Source organism: Phocoena phocoena, chromosome 2, assembly GCF_963924675.1.
Source record: "Phocoena phocoena chromosome 2, mPhoPho1.1, whole genome shotgun sequence".
NCBI lineage: Eukaryota > Metazoa > Chordata > Mammalia > Artiodactyla > Phocoenidae > Phocoena > Phocoena phocoena.
The window spans coordinates 120,726,809-120,748,362 of NC_089220.1; the positions used below are offsets into that span (position 1 = coordinate 120,726,809).

The window sequence follows — 21,554 nt, forward strand, 5'->3', positions numbered from 1 at the left end:
GATAAGAGTCCCAAGGGCAGGATCTGTGTTTATTCCCCTTAGAACCACCCTCATCAACCAGTGGCCTGGCCCACATGTAGGTAAACGAACACGTCAGGGATTGAACCTGTCACAGGCAGATACCATCCATTATTGTCTGAGGAGATGGAAGGACTCCAGACTTTCAGGTTTTCTGTCTTAAACCTTGTGCTTCCTTGCTTCTTCCTCAGCCCCTCCTCTCCTCCCCCAGGCCACGCAAGCCTTCCTCCTAACAAAGACCTCGGGGATGGGTCTTCCATCACTGGTACACTCTTTTACACCAGGCCTAGAAGTTGCAGCTTCTATCATGAGAACTATTTTGGAAAATGACCTCCAGCAGTCATCAGCGTAGAAGAATACTGGGCTGCGGGTTGTTTTGAAGGCTGAGGCTATTTTCAGCCACGGGAGCAGTCCTCCTGACCCCCGAGCCCTCTGTGCAGCAGCCCCTTTGGGGCCAGTTCCTACATCCCAGCCTGCATGGCCCCCGGAGTCTGTCAGGAGGGCACATTGAGCTTTGATTGTGGGAGTCTCCCCTACTCTGGTCTAGAGAGTGTGGGATTGTCTGGTTCAGGGCAGCAAGACTGCGCCTGGGGTCGTGTAGACCTGAACTGGGAAGCTGCTCTGCTCCAGCAACTAAACAGGCAAAAAGTGCTTCAGATGCAAGCTTTGAAATAGACTTGGTTATTAGGAAATGACTTCTTTCCCATGTCATATTTTTATTTTTTAACAGCATTATTGAAGTGTAAGTTACGTATTATACAATTGACCCATCTTAAGTGCACAATTCAATGATTTTTAGTAAATTCACAGAGTTGTACGAACACGACTGCAATCTAGTTCTAGAACATTTTCCATTACCCCCCAAAGATCCCTTTTGCCTGTTTGCAGTTAGTCCCCACCCTCACTGCCGGCCCACTGACCTCCTTTCTGCCTCTAGAGAGTCTCTTTTTCTGGTCATTTGATAGAAATGGAATAATACAGTTACAGTTTCATTTTCTACCAGCAGTGAGAGTTTTGGGGGATTCAGCCCATTAATGGGAGGGCAGTGTCTGTAATGACTTCCAGATTCCTGTGGACATTGGATGTAATGCTGCAAATCCTGTTTAAAGGGACTTGAGGAGACAGGAAGTTTATTATCCTTTCCCAGTTTGACTGTGGGTGGGTGGGGGGGTCCCTGTTAGCAAGTTGAGTCCCTCCATTCATTTTTTTAAAATTTGGAAGCAGAAATTTACAGAGCATCTGCCTTGTCCCTGTGAGCACTGGGACCCTTAGCTATTTGTGCCATCACTGCCTTCTGGTCTTTCTCTGGGCAGCAAGGAGCACATGGGCATAAATGGCCGGTGTGGAATTATCTCAGTGACCTGTTGGCAAATTTACTCCCAACTTGTCCTCTTTTCAGTGGAAACTCTAGCTTTTGTCCAAACACTACCTCTTCAACTAAAACCTATTAGGTTTTGTTCTGTTTATAATCTAGAATTCAGGCTAGTTAAAATTATCTTCCATATATATTTCTAGATAACCGAGTATGTTCTCAATTTTTAACCTAAAGAAAATGTTTTTCCTGCTCCTCACCAAACACAGTCACACAGACGCACACAGACCTTTCAGATTCTGTTTCTAAGCTCTTCATCATTTTTATCAGCTTCTATAGGATTTTTTTTACATTCTTTACATCTCTCTTACTGTTTAGAATTTGGAGATGCACATGCATGGCAGGAGCAAGTTTACAGAATGTTGAATTCTTTGCTCAGAACAGAAAATGTCGGTGTAGCCTTTGAAATGTAAAAGACAATAAAGCTTCAACTGAACTCTTTTCTAGAGATTTTTCCAGAAGGACTCAGCTTGTCCTGGACAGGTCTAGTTTGGACGGGCAGGATGGGCTGAAGCCTCTCTGGTCACACCCAGGTGAGAGGCCCCGGTACTCACACTGCCTCCTCCTGAAGGGATCTCAAATGGTCCAGGGGATGTGTGCACAGCATTGATCATGAGACATGCAGAGCATCAGAAATGATGCGTCGTTTAACCGGCCAATGCTTGATCAGGGTAGCAAGCTTTTCACTCCATGAAGAGTAGGCTTTGTGTGTTACGAATAGTGTATGGGATGGAGACCAAGGGATTGCTGTGCATTTATTTTTATTTTTAATATTTTTTCCAGCATTATTGAGGTGTAGTTGACAAATGAAATTGTAATATATATATACACATACACATATATATGTATAATATATGTATGTATATACGTGATATATATGCATATGCATGTGTATATATACACACACACACATGCATATGCATATATATTGTGAAATCATTTATTTCCACAATCAGGTTAATTAACACACCCATCACCTCACATAGTACATTTCAAGTATAAAATATTATTAACTATAGTCACGATGCTGTACATTAGATCCTCAAAATGAATCCACCTTATAACTGAAAGTTTGTTCCCTTTTTGATCAACCTCTCTTCCATTTCCCCCACCCTCCAGCCCTTGGCAACCGCCATTCCACTCTGTTTCTATGAGTTAAACTTTTTTAAAAAAAATTCTTCATGTAAGTGATATTATACAGGATCTGTCTTTCTGTGTGTGGCTTATTTCACTTAGCATAAAGCCCTCCAGTTTCATCCATGTTGTTGCAAATGGCAGGATTTTCATCTTTTTAAAGGCTGAATAATATTCCATATAATCCACATAAATTTGATTTTATGTATATATATATATATATATATATACACACACACACATATATATATATATATAATATTTTATCTGTTTATCCATCAACAGAAACTTAGGTTGTTTCCATGTCTTGGCTAGTGAGTAATGCTGCAGTGGGGTACAAATATCTTTGTGAGATACTGATTTTGTTTCCTTTCCATGTATACCCAGGAGTGGGATCGCTGGATCATTTTTAGTTCTTTTTGTAATTTTTTGAGGAGCCCCCGTACTGTTTCCATAGTGGCTGCACCAATTTACATTCCCACCAACAGTGTGAGACTGCTGTGTGTTTAAAGCAGGTCTCAGCCTGCTTTCATCTTGGTTTGTCTCATTGCCCACGTAGGCATCTTCAAGAGCTCCTGCTACATTGATGTGCGATGGTTCCCCTTTGATGTGCAGCAGTGCAAACTGAAGTTTGGGTCCTGGTCTTATGGAGGGTGGTCCTTGGATCTGCAGATGCAGGAGGCAGACATCAGCGGCTATATCCCAAATGGAGAATGGGACCTTGTGGGTAAGCCCAGCAAAGACGTGATACTGGCAACATAGAAGGAAGCTGCTTTATTACTGTGCTGGCTTAAAAAGTTTGGGATTTTCCACTCTGCTTTTCAGCATGAGCAGTTATTGAACCCTGCAGCATTCTCCATGATTTACTGAGAGCTCTAGGATGAGAAACAAAAAACAATGAGAAAATTCAGTGCTTTCCATAAGGAGCTTGCAGTTATGGTAAGGTCAGTGCTAGTATGGGCATCTCTACGTTATTCAAATCTGCTTCATCCTGAAAATCAGGTGGAACAGCAAATTGCAGTTGATGGGAACCTATATTTGATGATTTTAAATAGAAAACAATAATTACATTTATAATGGTGTCGAGTTTACAATGTATTATTTATAATCATGGTGTCTTAGTCCGTTCAGGCTGCTATAACAGAATGCCATAGACTGGGTAGCTTATAAACAACAGACAGTTATTTCTCATAGTTCGGAGGCTGGGAGTCTAAGATCAAGTTGCTGGCAGACTCAGCGCCTGGTGAGGACCTGCTTCGTGGTTCACAGACAGCTGTCTTCAGGCTGTGTCCTCACACGGCAGCAGGAATAGGGGAGCTCTCTGGGGTCCCTTTTATAAGGGCACTAATTCCATTCCCAAGGGCTCCCCCTCATGACCTAATCACCTCCCAAAGGCCTCACCTCCAAATAACCATCACTGTGGAGGTTAGGATTTCAACATATGAACCTTGCAGGGGACACATTCAGTCTAGAGCACATGTAATTTGAATACACAAAAAACCTGCCAATTTGTTCAAATATCACTAAGATACCCTTAAATAAATCTATAATAAACCTAAAGCATTTATTCAGACAACAATTAGCCAGTGTTTTGCACTTAACAAATTCCATGGCTCTGTGTGTGTGTTATAACCCCTTAAAATAAACTGCATCCTTTTATTCAACGGCGGTTCCTTTCTTCCCCTGGAACTGAAGGGATCCCTGGCAAGCGGAGTGAGAAGTTCTATGAGTGCTGCAAAGAGCCGTACCCGGATGTGACCTTCACTGTCACCATCCGCCGCAGGACCCTCTACTATGGCCTCAACCTTCTCATTCCCTGTGTGCTCATCTCTGCCCTGGCCCTCCTCGTGTTCTTGCTCCCTGCAGACTCTGGGGAGAAAATCTCCCTGGGTGAGTACCGGGTCTGAGCTGGGATGGGAGGGCCCTGCCTTGAGGGTGGCAGTCTGGGCTCTAGGTGCAGAGATGTCCAGGGCCCACTCCATGCATCCCAGCCCAGGGTGGCTCCCTGACACCACAGCCCACTGTGCAGGATGGCCAGGCCCTCTTGAGATTCCACAGGCTCCTCTGATCCTGAAAAGAGGATGGGGATGCCCAGGGAAGAACCAATTCTTCCCTGAGGGGCCTGTACCTTCTCCCCTTCTGCCACCCCACCCCACCCCTTGGTGGCAACCAGCTGGAATTTATTGTGGACAGGACACAGTTTAGTTTAATATAGTATCAGCTTGCATCTATATATGGCCACACACAGTGTAATTCCTGATTATCCTCCAATAGGAAGATAAGAAAACTATGATTTAGATTGGTGAAATGAGCTCCTCAGCATCTCAGAGTTACTAAAGATCCTATCTGGTACGCATAGAAATCATTCTCAAACCTAGAACTTCTGACTGTGAGTGTCAACTGAAAAAAAATGTTCAACCGAAAAGTTAAGAATTATGTTTTATTTGGTGGACTTTCTGAGGACTTCAAGCCTGAGACATAGCATCTCAGATAGTTCTAGGGATGGCTCTGAAGAGGGAAGGGAGGAGCCAGGGTATATGGGAGTTTCTGCCACAAAGACCAGGTAGTCAAAACATCAAAATATTACTGTTGATTAAAGAAAACCAAAGGGCTTCCCTGGTGGCGCAGTGATTGAGAGTCCGCCTGCCGATACAGGGGACGCGGGTTCGTGCCCTGTTCTGGGAGGATCCCATGTGCCGTGGAGCAGCTGGGCCAGTGGGCCACGGCTGCTGATCCTGCACGTCTGGAGCCTGTGCTCCGCGACGGGAGAGGCCACAACAGTGAGACACCCATGTACCGCAAAAAAAAAAAAAAAGAAAGAAAACCAAACACCTCAAGTTAATGAATTCAGTGCTTTTCTGTGTATGGGAAGATGCAAGAGTCTGGGCTCACTGAAATCACTCCTTTGATATGCACCTCACCTCTCTGGGGCCAGTATCCTGTGTTTTCTCATCCCGAGTCCCTTCAGGGTGCCCCACTGGGGAGGCTGTAATGTGATGGCTTGATGGCTGCAACATCCTTTGTTTACTGATATGGCAGGTGATATTTTTCATTCATACAAGAGCCTCGGGCACATTAAATGACCTATCCAAGGTCACACAGCTAGTAAGTAGAAAAGTCAAGAACAAAACCCAGGTCTTCAAACTGTATGTTTTCTTTTTCCTGCTACATGAAACTACCTCTCGATACTAATGTAATAAAGAAAATGAGAGATACATGTGCTGAGGTCAATGATTTATTTTGAGTTGTTCTTCTAAAGTTCTGGCTCCTAAGTTTGTTTTCCCAGGGACTCCTCTGGAACTCCAGTAAATGGCACAGACTGTCCCCAGAAAGATGCCCATTGCCATCAATATAGAAAACTGTGCATTTGGTTTCAGGAATGTCATGGCCACCACCATCCCTCCCTCCACACCTCCTTTGACTCTTGGGCTGGATGGAGTTCAGGCCTTACCATCTGTTCTGTCTCAGGGACCACTGTATGTCTCTGTTCCAGGGATCACAGTTTTACTCTCTCTTACCGTCTTCATGCTGCTGGTGGCTGAGATCATGCCTGCTACCTCTGACTCAGTGCCCTTGATAGGTAAGCAAGCATCCAGCTCCTCTAAAGACATGGCCTTAGAGAGTGCCTGGGATTTTGCAGCACAGGCAGGGAGCAGAAACGTGTCCCGCAGGAGACTGGAGGGCTGCATGGCCCCCGTTTTCTGCTGTGAGGAGATGACTTGCTCTAACTACTCAGAGTTGACCCATGGCCTCTACTTATGTGGCATATAGAAGGGGAGGGGGAGTCTGGCTTTGTGGTTTGGCCTTGAGATGCAGAAATGCCCCCTTTTCTCCCACAATGCCCCCCTCACACTTGTTATGGAGCCAGAGATTTTTACCATTAAAGATGCATTATTTTAGCTTGAGTCACTGTTCTTCCACAAATTATTTGTTACACGTTAACTCTCATCCATTGTTTCTTGAGATAACGCGATGTCTCTGTAGAAAATTAACGATTGTGAGGGAAAGTGAACAGGACAAATATGTTTTGGCCACATGTTGGGCTGCAACTCGCAGGCCTGCAAGCCCTATACTTGCCCAGACTCAAGACTGAAGAAAGAGTCCAGAGACAGGACATCAGTTGTTTGGTAGATGGGAGATCTTACACATCTGAAGCAAAAGGGTCCTGGAGTGACACCCCACCAGTTATCTAGGGGAATTGAAGTCAGATTGGCCCATCGGTTACCTGGGAAACCAGCAGAGGGGCACAGCCCTCTTAGCCCCTTGGGCTAAGTACCTTCAAGGGGCGAAGGTCTTCCCTTTGTTAAACTATCAAAGGGGAGCCATTCTGAACTAAAGATTAAACAATCACTAGCTTCGGGGCAGCGGGACAAGGATGTAGGTATTTACTCTTTAGGCTCTGCAATTAGGGGGGAAAGTCAGTCATGTGAGTAGGGTGTAGGTGAAGCAGGGACTGGTCCAGCAGGGGATGCACAAACCACACACAAAGGCAGGTGTAAGGATGACCTTCTGCCCAAGGAAGGATGACAGAGACAGGAGGCAGCATCACCTGTTGCTGTGAACCTCCCTGGACTGGACTGGAATTAGCAGGAGTGTGCCGAGGGGTGCTCAGTGGCCCAGAGGTTAGGACCCAGTACCCTGGCCACTGCAGCCAGGGTTCTGTTCCTGGTCAGGGAACCAGACCTCCAAGCCAGTTATGAGGACAGGAAGCAAACATTCTGCCAATAGATATTAGTTTTAATGAGAGTCCCCACTCCCATTTGGCGGTGGAGGTCAGAAACAGGAAAGCAGTATACGGGTGGCAATCCTGTGTGGTTAACCAGGGGTAAGTAGGAGTGGGGTGCCTTACACGATATCGCCAGGCTTCACGAATTAAGAAGCCAAGGCCCTTCTTATTGGAGGTTTCTGGATGTGTAATATTTTGACCAGACAGACTGTTGGTATAAAAAGCCTCTGAGGGTGTCATATTGGTATGGTGTCATACCATCCTGGAAGCAAGGAACCTTCTTTCAACCTGACATTCTGACCCCATCCTTTCTACCTTCTAGCACAATGCTTTCAATAGAGACCTGCAGCAGAAACCACCCTTAAAGGGGCAGTCGGCAGACCCTGTTGTGTCTGATGAACCCACAGGCTTGGTTGGTGCATAGCCCACATCTAGAAGGATGGGATGCTGTTGGCCTTTGACCTCTGTTGCTGAGATTTCAGCTGTGGGATCCAGTCAGCCTGGATCCCTCCATAGGTCATTGTATTAGTCTGCTAAGGCTACCACAATAAAATTCCACAGACTGGGTGCCTTACACAGGAAAAATTTATGTGCTCACAGTTTTGGAGGCTGGAACCTCCAACCGGCAGGGTTGGTTTCTCCTGAGGTCTCTTTCTTTCTCTTGCAAATGGGCACCCTCTGCTGTGTCCCCGCATGGTGTTTCCTTTGTATCTTCACATCCCTGTGCCTCCTTGTGTGTCCAAATTTCCCCTTCTTATAATAAGGACACCAGTCAGATTGGACCAGGTGCCACACTAACAATCTCTTTTTAACTTAATTCCCTCTTTAAATGCCCTCTCTTCAAACACAGTCACATTCTAAGGTACTTGGGGTTTACAGCTTCAACATATAAATTTTAGGGGGACAGAGTATGCAGCCCATAACAGTCACAGTTTGGTCCCCCCTCCCTTCCCTCCCCAGAGGTCCCTGAGGCTGATGATAAGTCTGGTAGCTCCTTGTAGGTTCCTCTTGGTCTCCCTGGGAGAGCAATGAGTTCCTGCCTGCCTGGAGGGCAGGAGGTGTTTTTAACCAAGTGTGTGGCTGCATACTTAGCCTTGTACCAGGATGCTTTCTTTAAGGGCCCAGCCCCTTGGTGGTTGGCCACACTGAGGCTTTGTTTGTTTGTTTGCATTTATGTTAGGATAATTTATTCTGTTGCTTAGAGAGGCCTTGTGTGTATATATATTTTGTTTTGTTATTTTTTAATACTCTTTTTATACTTGAATCCATCTTTGCTTCTAATCCCTTTTTATTTTATTTATTTATTTTATTGATTTACAATGTTGTGTTGGTTTCAGGTGTACAGCCCGATTCTTTTCCCTTATAGGTTTTTACAAATAACCTACAATTATTACAAAATATTGAGTATTGTTCCCTGTATAATACAGTAGGTCCTTGTTAGTTATCTATTTTATATATAGTCGTGTGTATGTTAATCCAACCTCCTAATTTATGCCTCCCCCACACTGGAGGTTTACTAATCAGAGTTGGAAATTAAGGAATGCCCACCCATGCCAGCTTTCTCCTATACCCTTGGCCCATAAAATTGCTAATCCTTGTGCAAACCCTGCAGAGAAGGCATTTCCATCCCTGTTATACTGGTGAAGAAGCTGAGGCCCAGAGAGGCTGAGTGGTCTGTTCAGGCTCACAGACGGCCGCCAGTGGACCGGGGGGGAAACTCCATGCTGCTTCTCACCTGGTCCAAGGTGGAGAAATGCATCCTTGCCCATCAGAGCTGAAGCTGATGTTCTCAGCCTGAAAAGACACTGCAGCTGACCTCTTCTTCCGGCTGCACAGCTGGCACTCCCCACCCCTGTGGCTCTCAGTAAGTAGATGGGGGCAGACTCTATCATTAGTAGAGTCATTTTTCAGGTCTGATAAGTCAGCCAGTGGCACCCGGGTCTGCCCTTGCTAGATCCCCGAAGCCTGTCCGTGGCCTGCAGTCATCACAGTGGTGATCACACCCTCTGTGCCAGGTGGTTTCAGTTCTGACAATGGTGCTTTCTCATCAGACAACCTTATCACCATCCTGTGAGGTGCAGTTAGCTTTCACTGAAGGGTGAGGCAGGCAGGGTTCCCAGCAGTGCAGTCAGCTGGTGAGGCCGCTCAGCAGGGTGGGAGGAGGGGGTCTGTGTGCTCTGGATTGGCCTCTGCCCACCAGGAATGTGCGTGGTGGGCTACAGGCCTGGAGGAGGTCCTGCTCTGCTCTTGGGCATTGCTCCCCAGCCCCTGGTGGTCAAGACACAGTCTGGGTCCCCTGCACTGTGCCATGGTGACACGCTGTGACCTAGCCCCAGGTCTCCCCTGCATCTGCTCTCTCTGCAGCCCAGTACTTCGCTAGCACCATGATCATCGTGGGCCTCTCCGTGGTCGTCACAGTGATCGTGCTACAGTACCACCACCACGACCCCGACGGTGGCAAGATGCCCAAGTGGGTGAGTTCCTCCCCAGCTCCTCCACCAGAGGGGGGGTCAGGGCCCCTCCCCAGAAGAGGCTCCGAGGATGGCTTACCTATTTTAGAAATCCCACAAACAGCTAGCATTCCTAAACAAAAAGCTGCAATTTCTTACCTGTCTGCGTATCTCTGCTTCCAGGGCAGTATGGTGAATGCTCTTAGGGTCCCATGGGGCTGTCCTTCCAATCTGATATCCCAGAGCAGGGCTCAGGTCGAACACTCTGCACCTTTCACTGGACAGTGTTTCTAAACCTCCTTTTTGCACGTACACTGTTAGAAGCAACACACAAGATGAGCACACAGCTGCTGGTTGGATCTTCAAAACAGAATGGGGAGGGAAAAGAGTAAGAAATAGAGTGAACAGTGTACAAATATATACAATCAGTTGTCAATGAAAATAATCAATAAAATATCAATAAGAAGCATAGAAAAGAGTTTTATTTGAGTCAAACTGAGGACTAGCCTGGAAGCCGGCTACCCAGATTAATCTGAGAAGCTGCTCTGGAGTAGCAGGGTTTTCAGCACAGTTTTATATCCTGTCAGAACAAAGAACATGAAATGAGTCGGGGTTACATTTCTTCAAGGTAAACAAAACAAAACAAAACAAAACAGAAACACAGATTAGCACGTACACGGCAAGCCAGCATGGCCTTGGCACCTGAGAAGGGAGTCTTATCATTGGAGGACCAGCATTGGTGTTCCAGGAAGAGAGGCATTTAATCTTTATTTTTATTATGGACATTCTTTACTTCTAGTCAGTGTGCCCTCTTCTCTAATAATTAAAGCAGATGTCTGTTTGATAGGCCACAAACAGGCTATTTTAGTTAGCATCAAATTCAAGTTAACTCATGTATAAGGCAGAATGACGGGATAAAAGGAAATGGATGGATGGGACTTCCCTGGTGGTCCAATGGATAAGACTCTGTGCTCCCAATGCAGGGGCCCGGGTTTGATCCCTGGTCAGGGAACTAGATCCCACATGCCGCAACTAAGAGTTCGCATGCCACAACTCAAGATCCCGCACACGGCAAAGAATATCCTGAGTGCCGCAACTAGGACCTGGCGCAGCTAAATAAATAAATAAATATTAAAAAATAAAAAGGAAATGGATGGTAAATAAATGTTTGTCATCTGAGCCCAGGTCAGGCCACAGGGTCCCAGTGCCTCCCAGCGCTGATGTGTTGTGACATGTGCTGATGCTTCCCCAGCCATGGGCCGTGCTCCACTGGAGTACAGTGTCCAAAGCTCTATACCACCCTCGCCGGGCTCTTGGGAAACCTTGCTTGGGGGACAAGCAGGGCCTGGACTTTCCCCGCCTCGCTTGGTGTGACCAAACCCCCGGCAGGGCAGAGCTGCCCCCCCACCCCTCACCCCACTTCATACTTGGGCCCCACAAACCCTCCAGTCTTCCCATCGAGAGAGCATGGCTTAGGGACAGTTGGGAGCTAAAGAAGCCCTCTCATGCCAAAACAAGCCTGTCTTTGCAGACCCATAAATCTTGCCTCCAAGTTCAGAGTCAATTTAGGACTCACCAGTGCACTAAATGTAACTGCAAGATGTAAGATGCATTCCCTTAATCTCCAGGAGCAGGGAGTTCCTGGCCCTTCTAAAAATATCCATTGTGTAATAATTTACAGTTACCCAAAAATTAACTTAGGCAAGACCACTTTTTTTTTTTTAAGAAATTGGCTTTACAGAGTGACTGCCCTTGAGTTCTTTTCCACAGCAAATCCTTACACTTAATAATTCTCTCGTGTTAGCATACAGTATTGGTCTTTCTCTTTCTGACTTACTTCACTCTGTATATATGGAATTTAAGAAAAAAAAGTGTCATGAAGAACCTAGGGGTAAGACAGGAATAAAGACACAGACCTACTAGAGAATGGACTTGAGGATATGGGGAGGGGGAAGGGTAAGCTGTGACAAAGCGAGAGAGAGGCATGGACATATATACACTACCAAACGTAAGGTAGATAGCTAGTGGGAAGCAGCCGCATAGCACAGGGAGATCAGCTCGCTCGGTGCTTTGTGACCGCCTGGAGGGGTGGGATAGGGAGGGTGGGAGGAAGGGAGATGCAAGAGAGAAGAGATATGGTGACATATGTATATGTATAACTGATTCACTTTGTTATAAAGCAGAAACTAACACACCATTGTAAAGCAATTATACTCCAATAAAGATGTAAAAAATAATAATAATAATTCTCTCGTGGCATCAGCAATGGGCTCCCCAAAATGGTGCCACCTCCCACATGGGTCACATCACCACAGTCTGTGAGCTTGTTTTGAGAAGTCCCTCCCCCCTCAAAAAAAGAAGCTGAGACACGTTTGCACACATTCACCTACATTCTCATCTGACTTCTTTATAACTCTGATACACTTTCTTGTCTATCCACCCATTTGTTTGAAATAACAGTTACATGTTTCAGAAGTCAAAATCAAAGAATTATACATGGGCTTCCCTGGTGGCGCAGTGGTTGAGAGTCCGCCCGCCGATGCAGGGGACACGGGTTTGTGCCCTGGTCTGGGAAGATCCCATATGCCGCGGAGCGGCTGGACCCGTGAGCCATGGCTGCTGAGCCTGCGTGTCCGGAGCCTGTGCTCCTCAACAGGAGAGGCCACAAGAGTGAGAGGCCCGCGTACCAAAAAAAAAAAAAAAAAGAATTATACATAAGGAACTCCTGCTCCCATTCCTGCCCCTCCCCCTACTTCCACCACCAATTGATAACCATTTCAATTAATTTCTTTTTCCTTCCAGTGTTTATGCAGATGCCAAAATATAAACACATATTCTTATTTCTTCTGTTTTGACTGATGTAAAGACAAGGGGATTAGGGCAGTAAGATACAAAACCATTTTTAATGACCTGGTAGCACTTTACTGTTCCAGAAAAATCTGAATTAAGAGCATATGCTGATTATTCACCTTTGAGCGCAAGAGCATGTTAAAGCCAATGGTGCAAAGCAGATATGAAACTTGTATTTCTCTTTCACTTTATATAACACACTGCATTTTTTTTTTCTTTCCAAGTGCATATGAAACATAAACAGCCTCCGAGGTGCTTTCATTGTGATCTGTTGCCGTGAAGAAGACCCTGCCGGTGCGGTGACATTATGTGACATTCACACAGCCAGAAACCAAACCATAACCTAACAGCAGAGGTCACAAGCACAGTCTGAGAAGTGCCAAGAGGATAATCTCATCTTCTGAGATGCTTTAGCCTTGAAAGCTAATGATTTAGGCCATGAAATTCAAAATAGATTTAGCTTGAGCTATGCCCCAGGGGATGTGCAGACCCCCACTTGGCAGGCACAGCCCTAGATCTGAGGCTCAGCTCTCCCTTCCAGGCTGCCTCTGGGTTTGGGAACACTCACTGCCCCACGTGCTCCCTTGAGCTCTGGCCCCAACTTTCTGGTGCCTTCTGAGTGGGGGTTTGGCTAAAGTCACAGGGGGCTTGCAGAGAACCTAGCAGACTCTTTTATAGATGAGGCTGCGGAAGTCTGAACACATTAGGTGACTCAAACTCACAGTGTGATCTTGACCCAATTTTTTTGCCTCTTTGAGCCTCAGATTATTTTTATTTTTATTTTATTCGAGTATAGATGATTTACAATGTTGTGTTAGTTTCTAGTGTACAACAAAGTGATTCAGTTATACATATATATTCTTTTTCAGATTCTTTTCCATTTTGGTTTATTACAGGATATTCAATACGGTTCCCTGTGCTATACAGTAGGACCTTGTTGTTTAACCATTCTATATATAATGGTTTGCATCTGCTCACCCCAAACTCTCCACCACCTCCCTCTGAGCCTCAGCGTCTTTACCTGTAAAATGGGGGAATTATACTCACTTCACTGAACCCTGAGATGCCCAGGTGAGATGGCTTGTCTTGAGCCTCATGTCCACGTGGGGCTGTGTGTTTCTGCTCCTTACTGATCCTGGAAAACAGAGTCTGCAGGCTGGCTCTTCCAGGCTCTGGAAGTATGTCCATAGGGTGTGGGCAGGATAAAAATTGCCGCCTATGATGGACAGAGGGTGATCTTTACAGCTGCTGCAAAACTGCTCTTACGCCTTCTTGTTCTTTTCATTGCTGTCTCCAGACCAGAAAACTGCAGTTATCTTTGATAAGTGTCATAAAAATGGTTACCAAAAGAAGGGTGGCAGACACGAATTTCACAACTTGCTGCCTGCACTTACAGATGGGAAGCATACCTGCTACACTGCTGATGGAATTTGCCTACGATCATAAACCAAAATTCAAATCAGTATCTGGATCATTTCAGGGAAAGGGCTCACTTTTCTTGCACTTGTCTAAATAGGCTTGCAAGAATTTTTTAAAAGCTGGATTGAGGTTTCACAAGGGTCTCTTCTTTCTATTAGAAGGGAGAAACAAATCTCTCCAGCATCTTCTATGCATGCAGGTAATGTATGTTTATAAAACACTTTAGGCCAGAGGTCGACAAACTATGGCCCTGGTGGCCAAATCCAACCTGCCAACTGCTTTTGCAAATAAAATTTTATTAGGAAAAAAAGCCTCTTTGCTCTTTTGCATGTATGGCTGATTTTGCACTATATCAGCAAAGCTAAAATATTTACTCTCTGGCCCTTTAAAGAAAGTCTGCCAACCCCAGCTTCAGACTTTTCACAGCATTTTGTCTCATATCATCTCCTTCAGTCTTCACTGCAGCCTAATGAGTTAGGTTAGAGGTTCCTAAACTCCCATGGTTCACAGCACCTTTCATGTCTCAGGGTTTTGTTTTTTTTTTTCCCCACAGAGCACCTAGGACAAGAGGAATACCTAATGGTTCTATTATTTAAACAAGTCAAAACAACTTACTAAGTACTTATACCCCGACAGCTTAGCACCCATTGGCACAGCAAACTTCTCTCATCTTGGGAGCGTGCTACCCTCCTTGTCTGTTCCACGATGACTTTCTTGGCACTTGCCTTTTATCAGGACAAGTTCCAAAATCTACTTTGCAAGGAATGCAGTGATCTAATGTGACAGTCTGAACTGTTTCAGGCTAGGGGTGCACACAGTGTCTGACACATGCCACAGGGTTGCCCTTGAAACTTCAATATCTCCAGGGGTGCCCTTGTGAGTTGGTCACCGCACACTGGCGTACCTCACAGGGAGTTAGAGTTGGTGGTCCCTAGTTCCAGATGAGGAAGGACCGGAGAGGGTGACTTGCTCTGTTCCCCAGCTCAGGGCTCTCTTTAGAAGACAGCCCTCTCCTCCCACACAGGCTGTCCTCCTTGAGATGGCAGTGTGCGCATAGTTCCTTCCCAGGGTGATTTTCTGTATTGCTTTGTCATTGCCTCACATTCGATTCAACCATTGTACCGCGTTGGCACTGCTTGCCTGTGTAAACTCGCCTGGGAAGGCCTGGGGACCTGTCACCCCTAGGGTCCGCCCCCACGAAGTCTAGCTGGTATCACAGCATCCCCTTGGATGGACCAGCCATGCACCCTTCCCCGCCACCCTAACGGTGTGCTGTCTCTGCAGACGAGAGTCATCCTCCTGAACTGGTGTGCCTGGTTCCTGCGCATGAAGAGACCGGGGGAGGACAAGGTGCGGCCGGCCTGCCAGCACAAGCAGCGCCGCTGCAGCCTGGCCAGCGTGGAGATGAGCGCCGTGGCGGGGCCGCCGGCTACCAACGGCAACCTGCTGTACATCGGCTTCCGTGGCCTGGAGAGCGTGCACTGCGCGCCCACCCCTGACTCGGGGGTCGTGTGCGGCCGCGTGGCCTGCTCGCCCACGCACGACGAGCACCTGCTGCACTGCGGCCAGCCCTCGGAGGGGGACCCGGACCTGGCCAAGATTCTGGAGGAGGTACGCTACATCGCCCACCGCTTCCGCTGCCAGGACGAGAGTGAGGCCGTGTGCAGCGAGTGGAAGTTCGCGGCCTGTGTGGTGGACCGCCTGTGCCTCATGGCCTTCTCGGTCTTCACCATCCTCTGCACCATCGGCATCCTGATGTCGGCGCCCAACTTCGTCGAGGCTGTGTCCAAAGACTTCGCTTGACTCCGTCCTGGCTCCCAGCATGTAGGAAACGCAGAGATGGGCGATGACGTTGGCTTAGGGAGAACTTTGGGTTGCTGATTCCACAGCACCGTTAAACCCGAGGACGCAGATATACCCTATCGCTGTCATGTCGGTTTCAGTTTACTTGTTACTTTCAGTAATGGGATCTCAGCACGTTTCTGTTTAACCCTCTTTGATGGGCCACTCGATATCCTCCCAGCATCCTTATAGTCAGCAGGACCCTGGAGAGGTCGTTTTGCCCATTCTCCACTGCCTGGTGTGCCCTTCAAAGAGGTTCGGGAAGCTCAGGACTGACTGCCAGGTGAGGCCTGGGTAGCTGGTCTGCATGCCTGCATGTCACTTGCTGTGAGGGCTTACATGAAAATTCATATCTGCTTTGCCTGTGTACAAATCTAGATTGAAGTTAATCGTCATCATAAACTACACTCAGTAAATCCATCAGATAATTGACTGATGAAACAAAACTAAACTAAAACTTAAAACCCAGCTGCTTGGTTTTACTTCAATTCAGACTTTAATTTTCTCTGCCAAAGACAGTTGGTAGAGAGAAACAGTTTTATGCTGTGTCTACATTTTTAAAAAGAGACAGTAATAGTTCATCCTGTAAATTACACTTTTTTGCCAGCCTACCCTGTGAGGGGAACCAGGAGGGACACAGGTGTGTGTTGATTCTGAACCAGGACCAGACCCAGTCAAGTTAAGGGGATTTCTGTAGATCCCAGGCACTCTCAAGCTTTCTGTGCTGCTCCCCAGACACTGGCAGGTTGAGTCGGGCTGTTCTAGTCGACAAAGCCCAAAGGACAAGTAGAATTCTATTAGAATTACCACCCAATGTAATAATAGCTGAAGGTGATTTAAACCATCTATGTGTTTGTTTTTTTTAATATAAGTAATAGCTGAAGCTAAATTAAACCATATGTGTTTTTTTTAAAATAATGCATTAGACACTTCACATGTATTGGAGTTGACTAGCCTTACAAATTTGTGGACCCATACAAATGCACAACATGAAGTCACCAAAGTATTCTATGCCTTTTCTCCGTGTGTCAGGGCCAAAGGGCAGGGGTTTGGGCCTCTTCTGGCTCCCTCTGTGGCAGGAACTGGGGAGGGGGTGGCATGGCTGATGGCTTTCCTGAATGGCAGGCCAGTGGTGGTTAGCAGGAGGGGCTTACAGACTAACAGTGGCTGCACACCCAGTAATTCCAGTTTCTGGTTTGGGGGGGGGATCTGCTTTCCCACAGTTCACACACACAGCTTCAGCCCAGAGAGCTGGCTGAATGGGTGGATTCACCGGAGGTGTGTGCTTTGAAAGCTTGGGCAATTTTTATTTTAAATCCAGGTGGTGATGCAGTTCTCCACTTAGATTGTCTAGCTGACAATCATCCCTTTGCTTCTCCCATCCTTACTGTTTAATGTGATCAGAGGAAGACATAAGACAATCTCTCCTGTTCTGTTGTTTCATCTAGTAACTCTCAGAGCTCAAAACTGCAGAAGGTGTCTGAGCTCCTGGGCATCTTTAATTTGCTTCTAACCCCTGAAATGGATACATCATGAGGGAAGATTTGATTTTCAGAGCAAAAGAAATGGCATGCACTTCTTCAGCCATTTATTTCGCTCATTTCTGGGTGGATCTGTGTGCACTGAAGAAGATGGAGGCTTGTGTATGGTGTGTGTGTATGTGTGTGAGAACACGTGTGTGTGAGCACCTTCAGAAAAGGCCCCTGGTTTACAGCAAGAAGGCTGATAAATAAGGGCATTCCAGCAACATACCATTTGGAGCAGGGTCGTCCTCAGAGTACACTCATTCTATGTGGAGTGGACAAAAAATGCACAATCATTTTTTTTTTTTTTGGTCTATTAAAGTGTCTTTAGAAACAACTAGAAGTGTTTTCGTATATAAAGAGAGTGCTTCATTTCTTATTGCTATTCGAAGTTGATCCCTACTACATTTTCCTTTAATACAAAACCTTTTTGGTTTTGTATTTTATACAGAAAAACGTAAAAGGCAAACAAAAGGGGTTTGTATTTTGACCGCCCAAATAACTACTCTGCGATTTAAAAAGTAGTAATAAGGAAAAGATGCACACATAGGAAGACAAGTGTGAAAGGCTGAAAATAAGCCCCCACCCACCCCAGCCCCTGCCTTCTCTCCTCACAGGGGACCGTCAGTGAGCTTCTGGGGAGGGATGGGCATTTCCAGAAAAAAAGGAAGGGAGAGAGGCTGAGCAGGGAGGAAGAGGATGTGGAGAGACACCTTCCTTTTTTGTCTGTTTCTAGTGCCCTGCACTTTGCTTTTTTCACTTGGTGTTAAGAGATCTTTCCATAACAACATATAAAGATCTACCTCATTCTTAATAGCTGCTTAGTGTTCCATTGTCCCCGTGCACTATAATTTCTTTGATTAGTCTTTTATTAGTGAACCTATAGAGTATTTCCTGCCTTTATTTTTATACACAGATCTAAAATTAGCATCCTTTTACTTATATCATGGCATACTTTTGTGACTGTATCTTGATATCAATTCCAACTTGAAAATGGAGTTGCTGGATTTAAGGTTATGTGCATTTAACACTTTTGTCAATATTGCTAGATTATTCTTCAAAAATTGACCTGTGGCTACACTTAAGAGTATAATGAAAAGGTCGATTTCTCAGTTTTCTCGAACAACTTTTTTTCCCAGTCTGGTGAAAAATGATATTACAGTATCATTCTGATTTAGTTCACTTTATTAGGAGTGAAGTTGAACATCTTTTCAAATGTTTCCTGGCAATTTTTTGGTAAATTTATGTCCTTTACACAATTTTGGCTTTTTCTTAATTAATTTGGCTGTGTATTTTGAAACCTTTCTGTCTTATGTCTTGAAATATTTTTGTCTTTTGACGTTCTCTATTGATTTGCTTATTAATGGTCATATATATATGTATATATATATAAAGTTTAAAGTTTTACGTTGTCAACTTACCCATATTTTCCTTGTTAGATGCCAGAATTTGTTTCCAGTTCTAAAAGACCTTTCTCATTCTGAGATTATAAATAAATTTACTCATATTTTCTTCTAAATTCTTATGGTTTCATCTGTTTATCTTTACATCTTCTAATTCCCAGGAATTCATTTATTGCAGGAAATGGAGGTAAAGATGTGTTTTTATTCCCTCGAAATGGTTGGTCAGTTGTGCCAGCAAAATACATGACAGTACATTCTGGTATGTAATTGCTTTTTCCCCATTTGTTCAAAATGACACCTTATTTGTAAACTAAATTCCTCCAAGTGTTTGGGTCTACTTCTGTTTTATTGATTTGTCTCCCTATGAATTCCTTGAATTTCTGAGGCTTCATTCCAATTTAATATAAAATATTCATATTAATGTAAACATTTCAATCAAGGCTCTTCTCTACACTCTCTCCCTCTCTTCCTCTCTCTCTTTTTTTCTGTAACTCTTTCTTTCTCATAAATACACACACAACTTTTTAAAGAATTGGGATCACAATGAATTTCTAGATTGTCCTCCTATCGAAGAATACTGCAATCCAGGCTTGTATTCAAATCTAATTTTATATCACTCGTAGAGTTTTATGGTTTCAGATAGGTCCTATGAATTTGTTATTGTCTATTTCTAGATGTCATTTGGCTACCATTTTTAATGCAATGAGTTTTTACATTTTGTATTCTCACTGAATATATAGGAAAGTAGTCGATTTTGCATATCAGTGTTATAATCAAACACCCTAACTATGATTGCTTACTGTTTCTAAGATTTTCTTTTGCCTCCCCCTTTCCACTAATTTCCCTTATTTCTTTCTCTTAGCCAACTGCATTTGAGAACAGTGTTAAATAATAGTGACTCAGGTGGCATACCTGTCTTGTTCCTGACATCAATAGGATGGTTTAATGTCTCACTGTTTAACTTGTATGAAGACATGTATTTTCCTTGTCATAATAAAAAGTATCTGTGTATTCTCAAACTATTAAGGCTTTCTGGGGAAATGTAGATGTTAGTTTTTTGTCACAGCCTTCTCAGTATCCATGGAGATAATCAGAAGGTTTTCTGCTTTGCTCTAGTAGTATGTTGTATATTAATAGATTGCTTCAGACCAAACTACTATTATGTTCCTGAGATGATCTCTACTTACGATTTTTGCTATCAATTTCATATATGAGATGAATCATTCTGCAGCTTGCTTTGTGTGCAAAACCAAAAGAAACCAAAGAACGCTCTATATTCTGCAACCATTTACTTGTTTTTAGAATCATCTTCTACTTAAGTGTCAAATGTCTCACCAGGGCTGGGGGCTGTCTGGGAATACACTGGGGTGCTTCTGAATTTCTCCCACTGGGCACGTTAGGTCCTAGGGCACTTCTGGAGTCAATTTTAGTTACATATTTTTTAAGAAAATTAATTTTAATCCAATTTTCAGTATATTTATGTAGTTTTGCAATATGGGAACTCAGGATTTTAAAATTTCCTCTATATTCATAATTATGTCTCCATTTTTCATTTCTAATTGTGTGCATTTCTCCATTTGTCTTTATTGATTTGACTCACCAAGGATTTTATTTTTCTATATTTTCAGACACTGAAACCTTAGAGTTATTCATCAGTTCGGGGACCTGGCTGCAGACCCTGTTGCCCCTGGGCTGATGCAACCCTTCCTGGGATAGCAGGCAAGCAGTACAGAGGGAGCCACAGCAGGGCTCCGGCACCAGGACTGCAGCTTCCCTTGGCAGTGAGAGCCAGAGGGTCAAACCACGCCAGGCAGTGGGGATGTGTCCGACGAGGCTGATCATGTCACCCCTGTGACCACAGTTAGTTGGAGAACAGACCCACCGAAGCTTTAACCAGAAGCTGTCTTGAGGCTCTGGACTCCCGGAAGCAATCCTTTCTCATGTAATAATTTCTGTTCCCTGGTTACTTTGTTCTTTCCGGCCCAATCCTTCTTAGACCTGACCTTACTGCTCCTGGCTCCTTTTCAAATTATCACTTACTTCATTTGCATGTGGGTTTGTCTTTTTTTTTTTTTTTTTTTTTTTTTTTTTTTTTTATGCGTTACGCGGGCCTCTCACTGTTGTGGCCTCCCCCGCTGCGGAGGACAGGCTCCGGACGCGCAGGCTCAGCGGCCATGGCTCACGGGCCCAGCCGCTCCGCGGCACGTGGGACCCTCCCAGACCGGGGCACGAACCCGTGTCCCCTGCATCGGCAGGCGGACTCTCAACCACTGCGCCACCAGGGAAGCCCTGGGTTTGTCTTTTTAATATCAGAGCTTATCCTGTGATGGGGACTGTCTGCAGTTTCAGGCTTTCTGAACTCGGTCAAATCTTGCTGAGTCCGTAGTACACCCCACTTGGGGAATCACAGGAATGCAAAACATTCTAGCATTCTGCCCTGTTCTTTGCCCTTTCTAGTGTGTCTCTCCAATGTCTCATTTAAAAATTTACATTCTTTCCTAATTTTTTTCTTGCTAGAGCCTTATTGCCAATCTCTCCTCTGCTGTGTTAGACTTCTGTAATTCTACCTTCTGACAAATACTGCCCATCAACAAATTCTGCTGTTGTATTTTGTAATTCTTAAATTTCTGCCTTGATTTTTAATATTTCAGTCCTCCTCTACTCTTATTTTTGTATTTTTTATTTTTAAGGCTTTATTTTTTAGAGTAGTTATAGATCCACAGCAAAATTGAGGAAGGTCGGGAGATTTCCCTGGTACTCCCTGCCCCCCGCATGCCTAACCTCCCTCATGATGGACATTTGTTACAAGTGATGAAC

The 21,554-nt window shown here is 44.9% G+C and overlaps 1 protein-coding gene across 1 annotated transcript in view; it reads left to right on the top strand.

Moving 5' to 3' along the window:
- Nucleotides 1-15,883, top strand: part of CHRNA7 (cholinergic receptor nicotinic alpha 7 subunit) — a 124,590-nt gene extending 108,707 nt beyond the window's left edge. Inside the window, exons 6-10 of the mRNA XM_065901059.1 lie at nt 3,084-3,251; nt 4,220-4,414; nt 6,018-6,104; nt 9,615-9,724; nt 15,254-15,883. Coding sequence (XP_065757131.1) covers nt 3,084-3,251; nt 4,220-4,414; nt 6,018-6,104; nt 9,615-9,724; nt 15,254-15,772 — 1,079 coding nt within the window. The 3' untranslated portion in view covers nt 15,773-15,883. The remainder of the gene's footprint in view (nt 1-3,083; nt 3,252-4,219; nt 4,415-6,017; nt 6,105-9,614; nt 9,725-15,253) is intronic.
- The last annotated feature ends 5,671 nt before the right edge of the window (nt 15,884-21,554 follow it).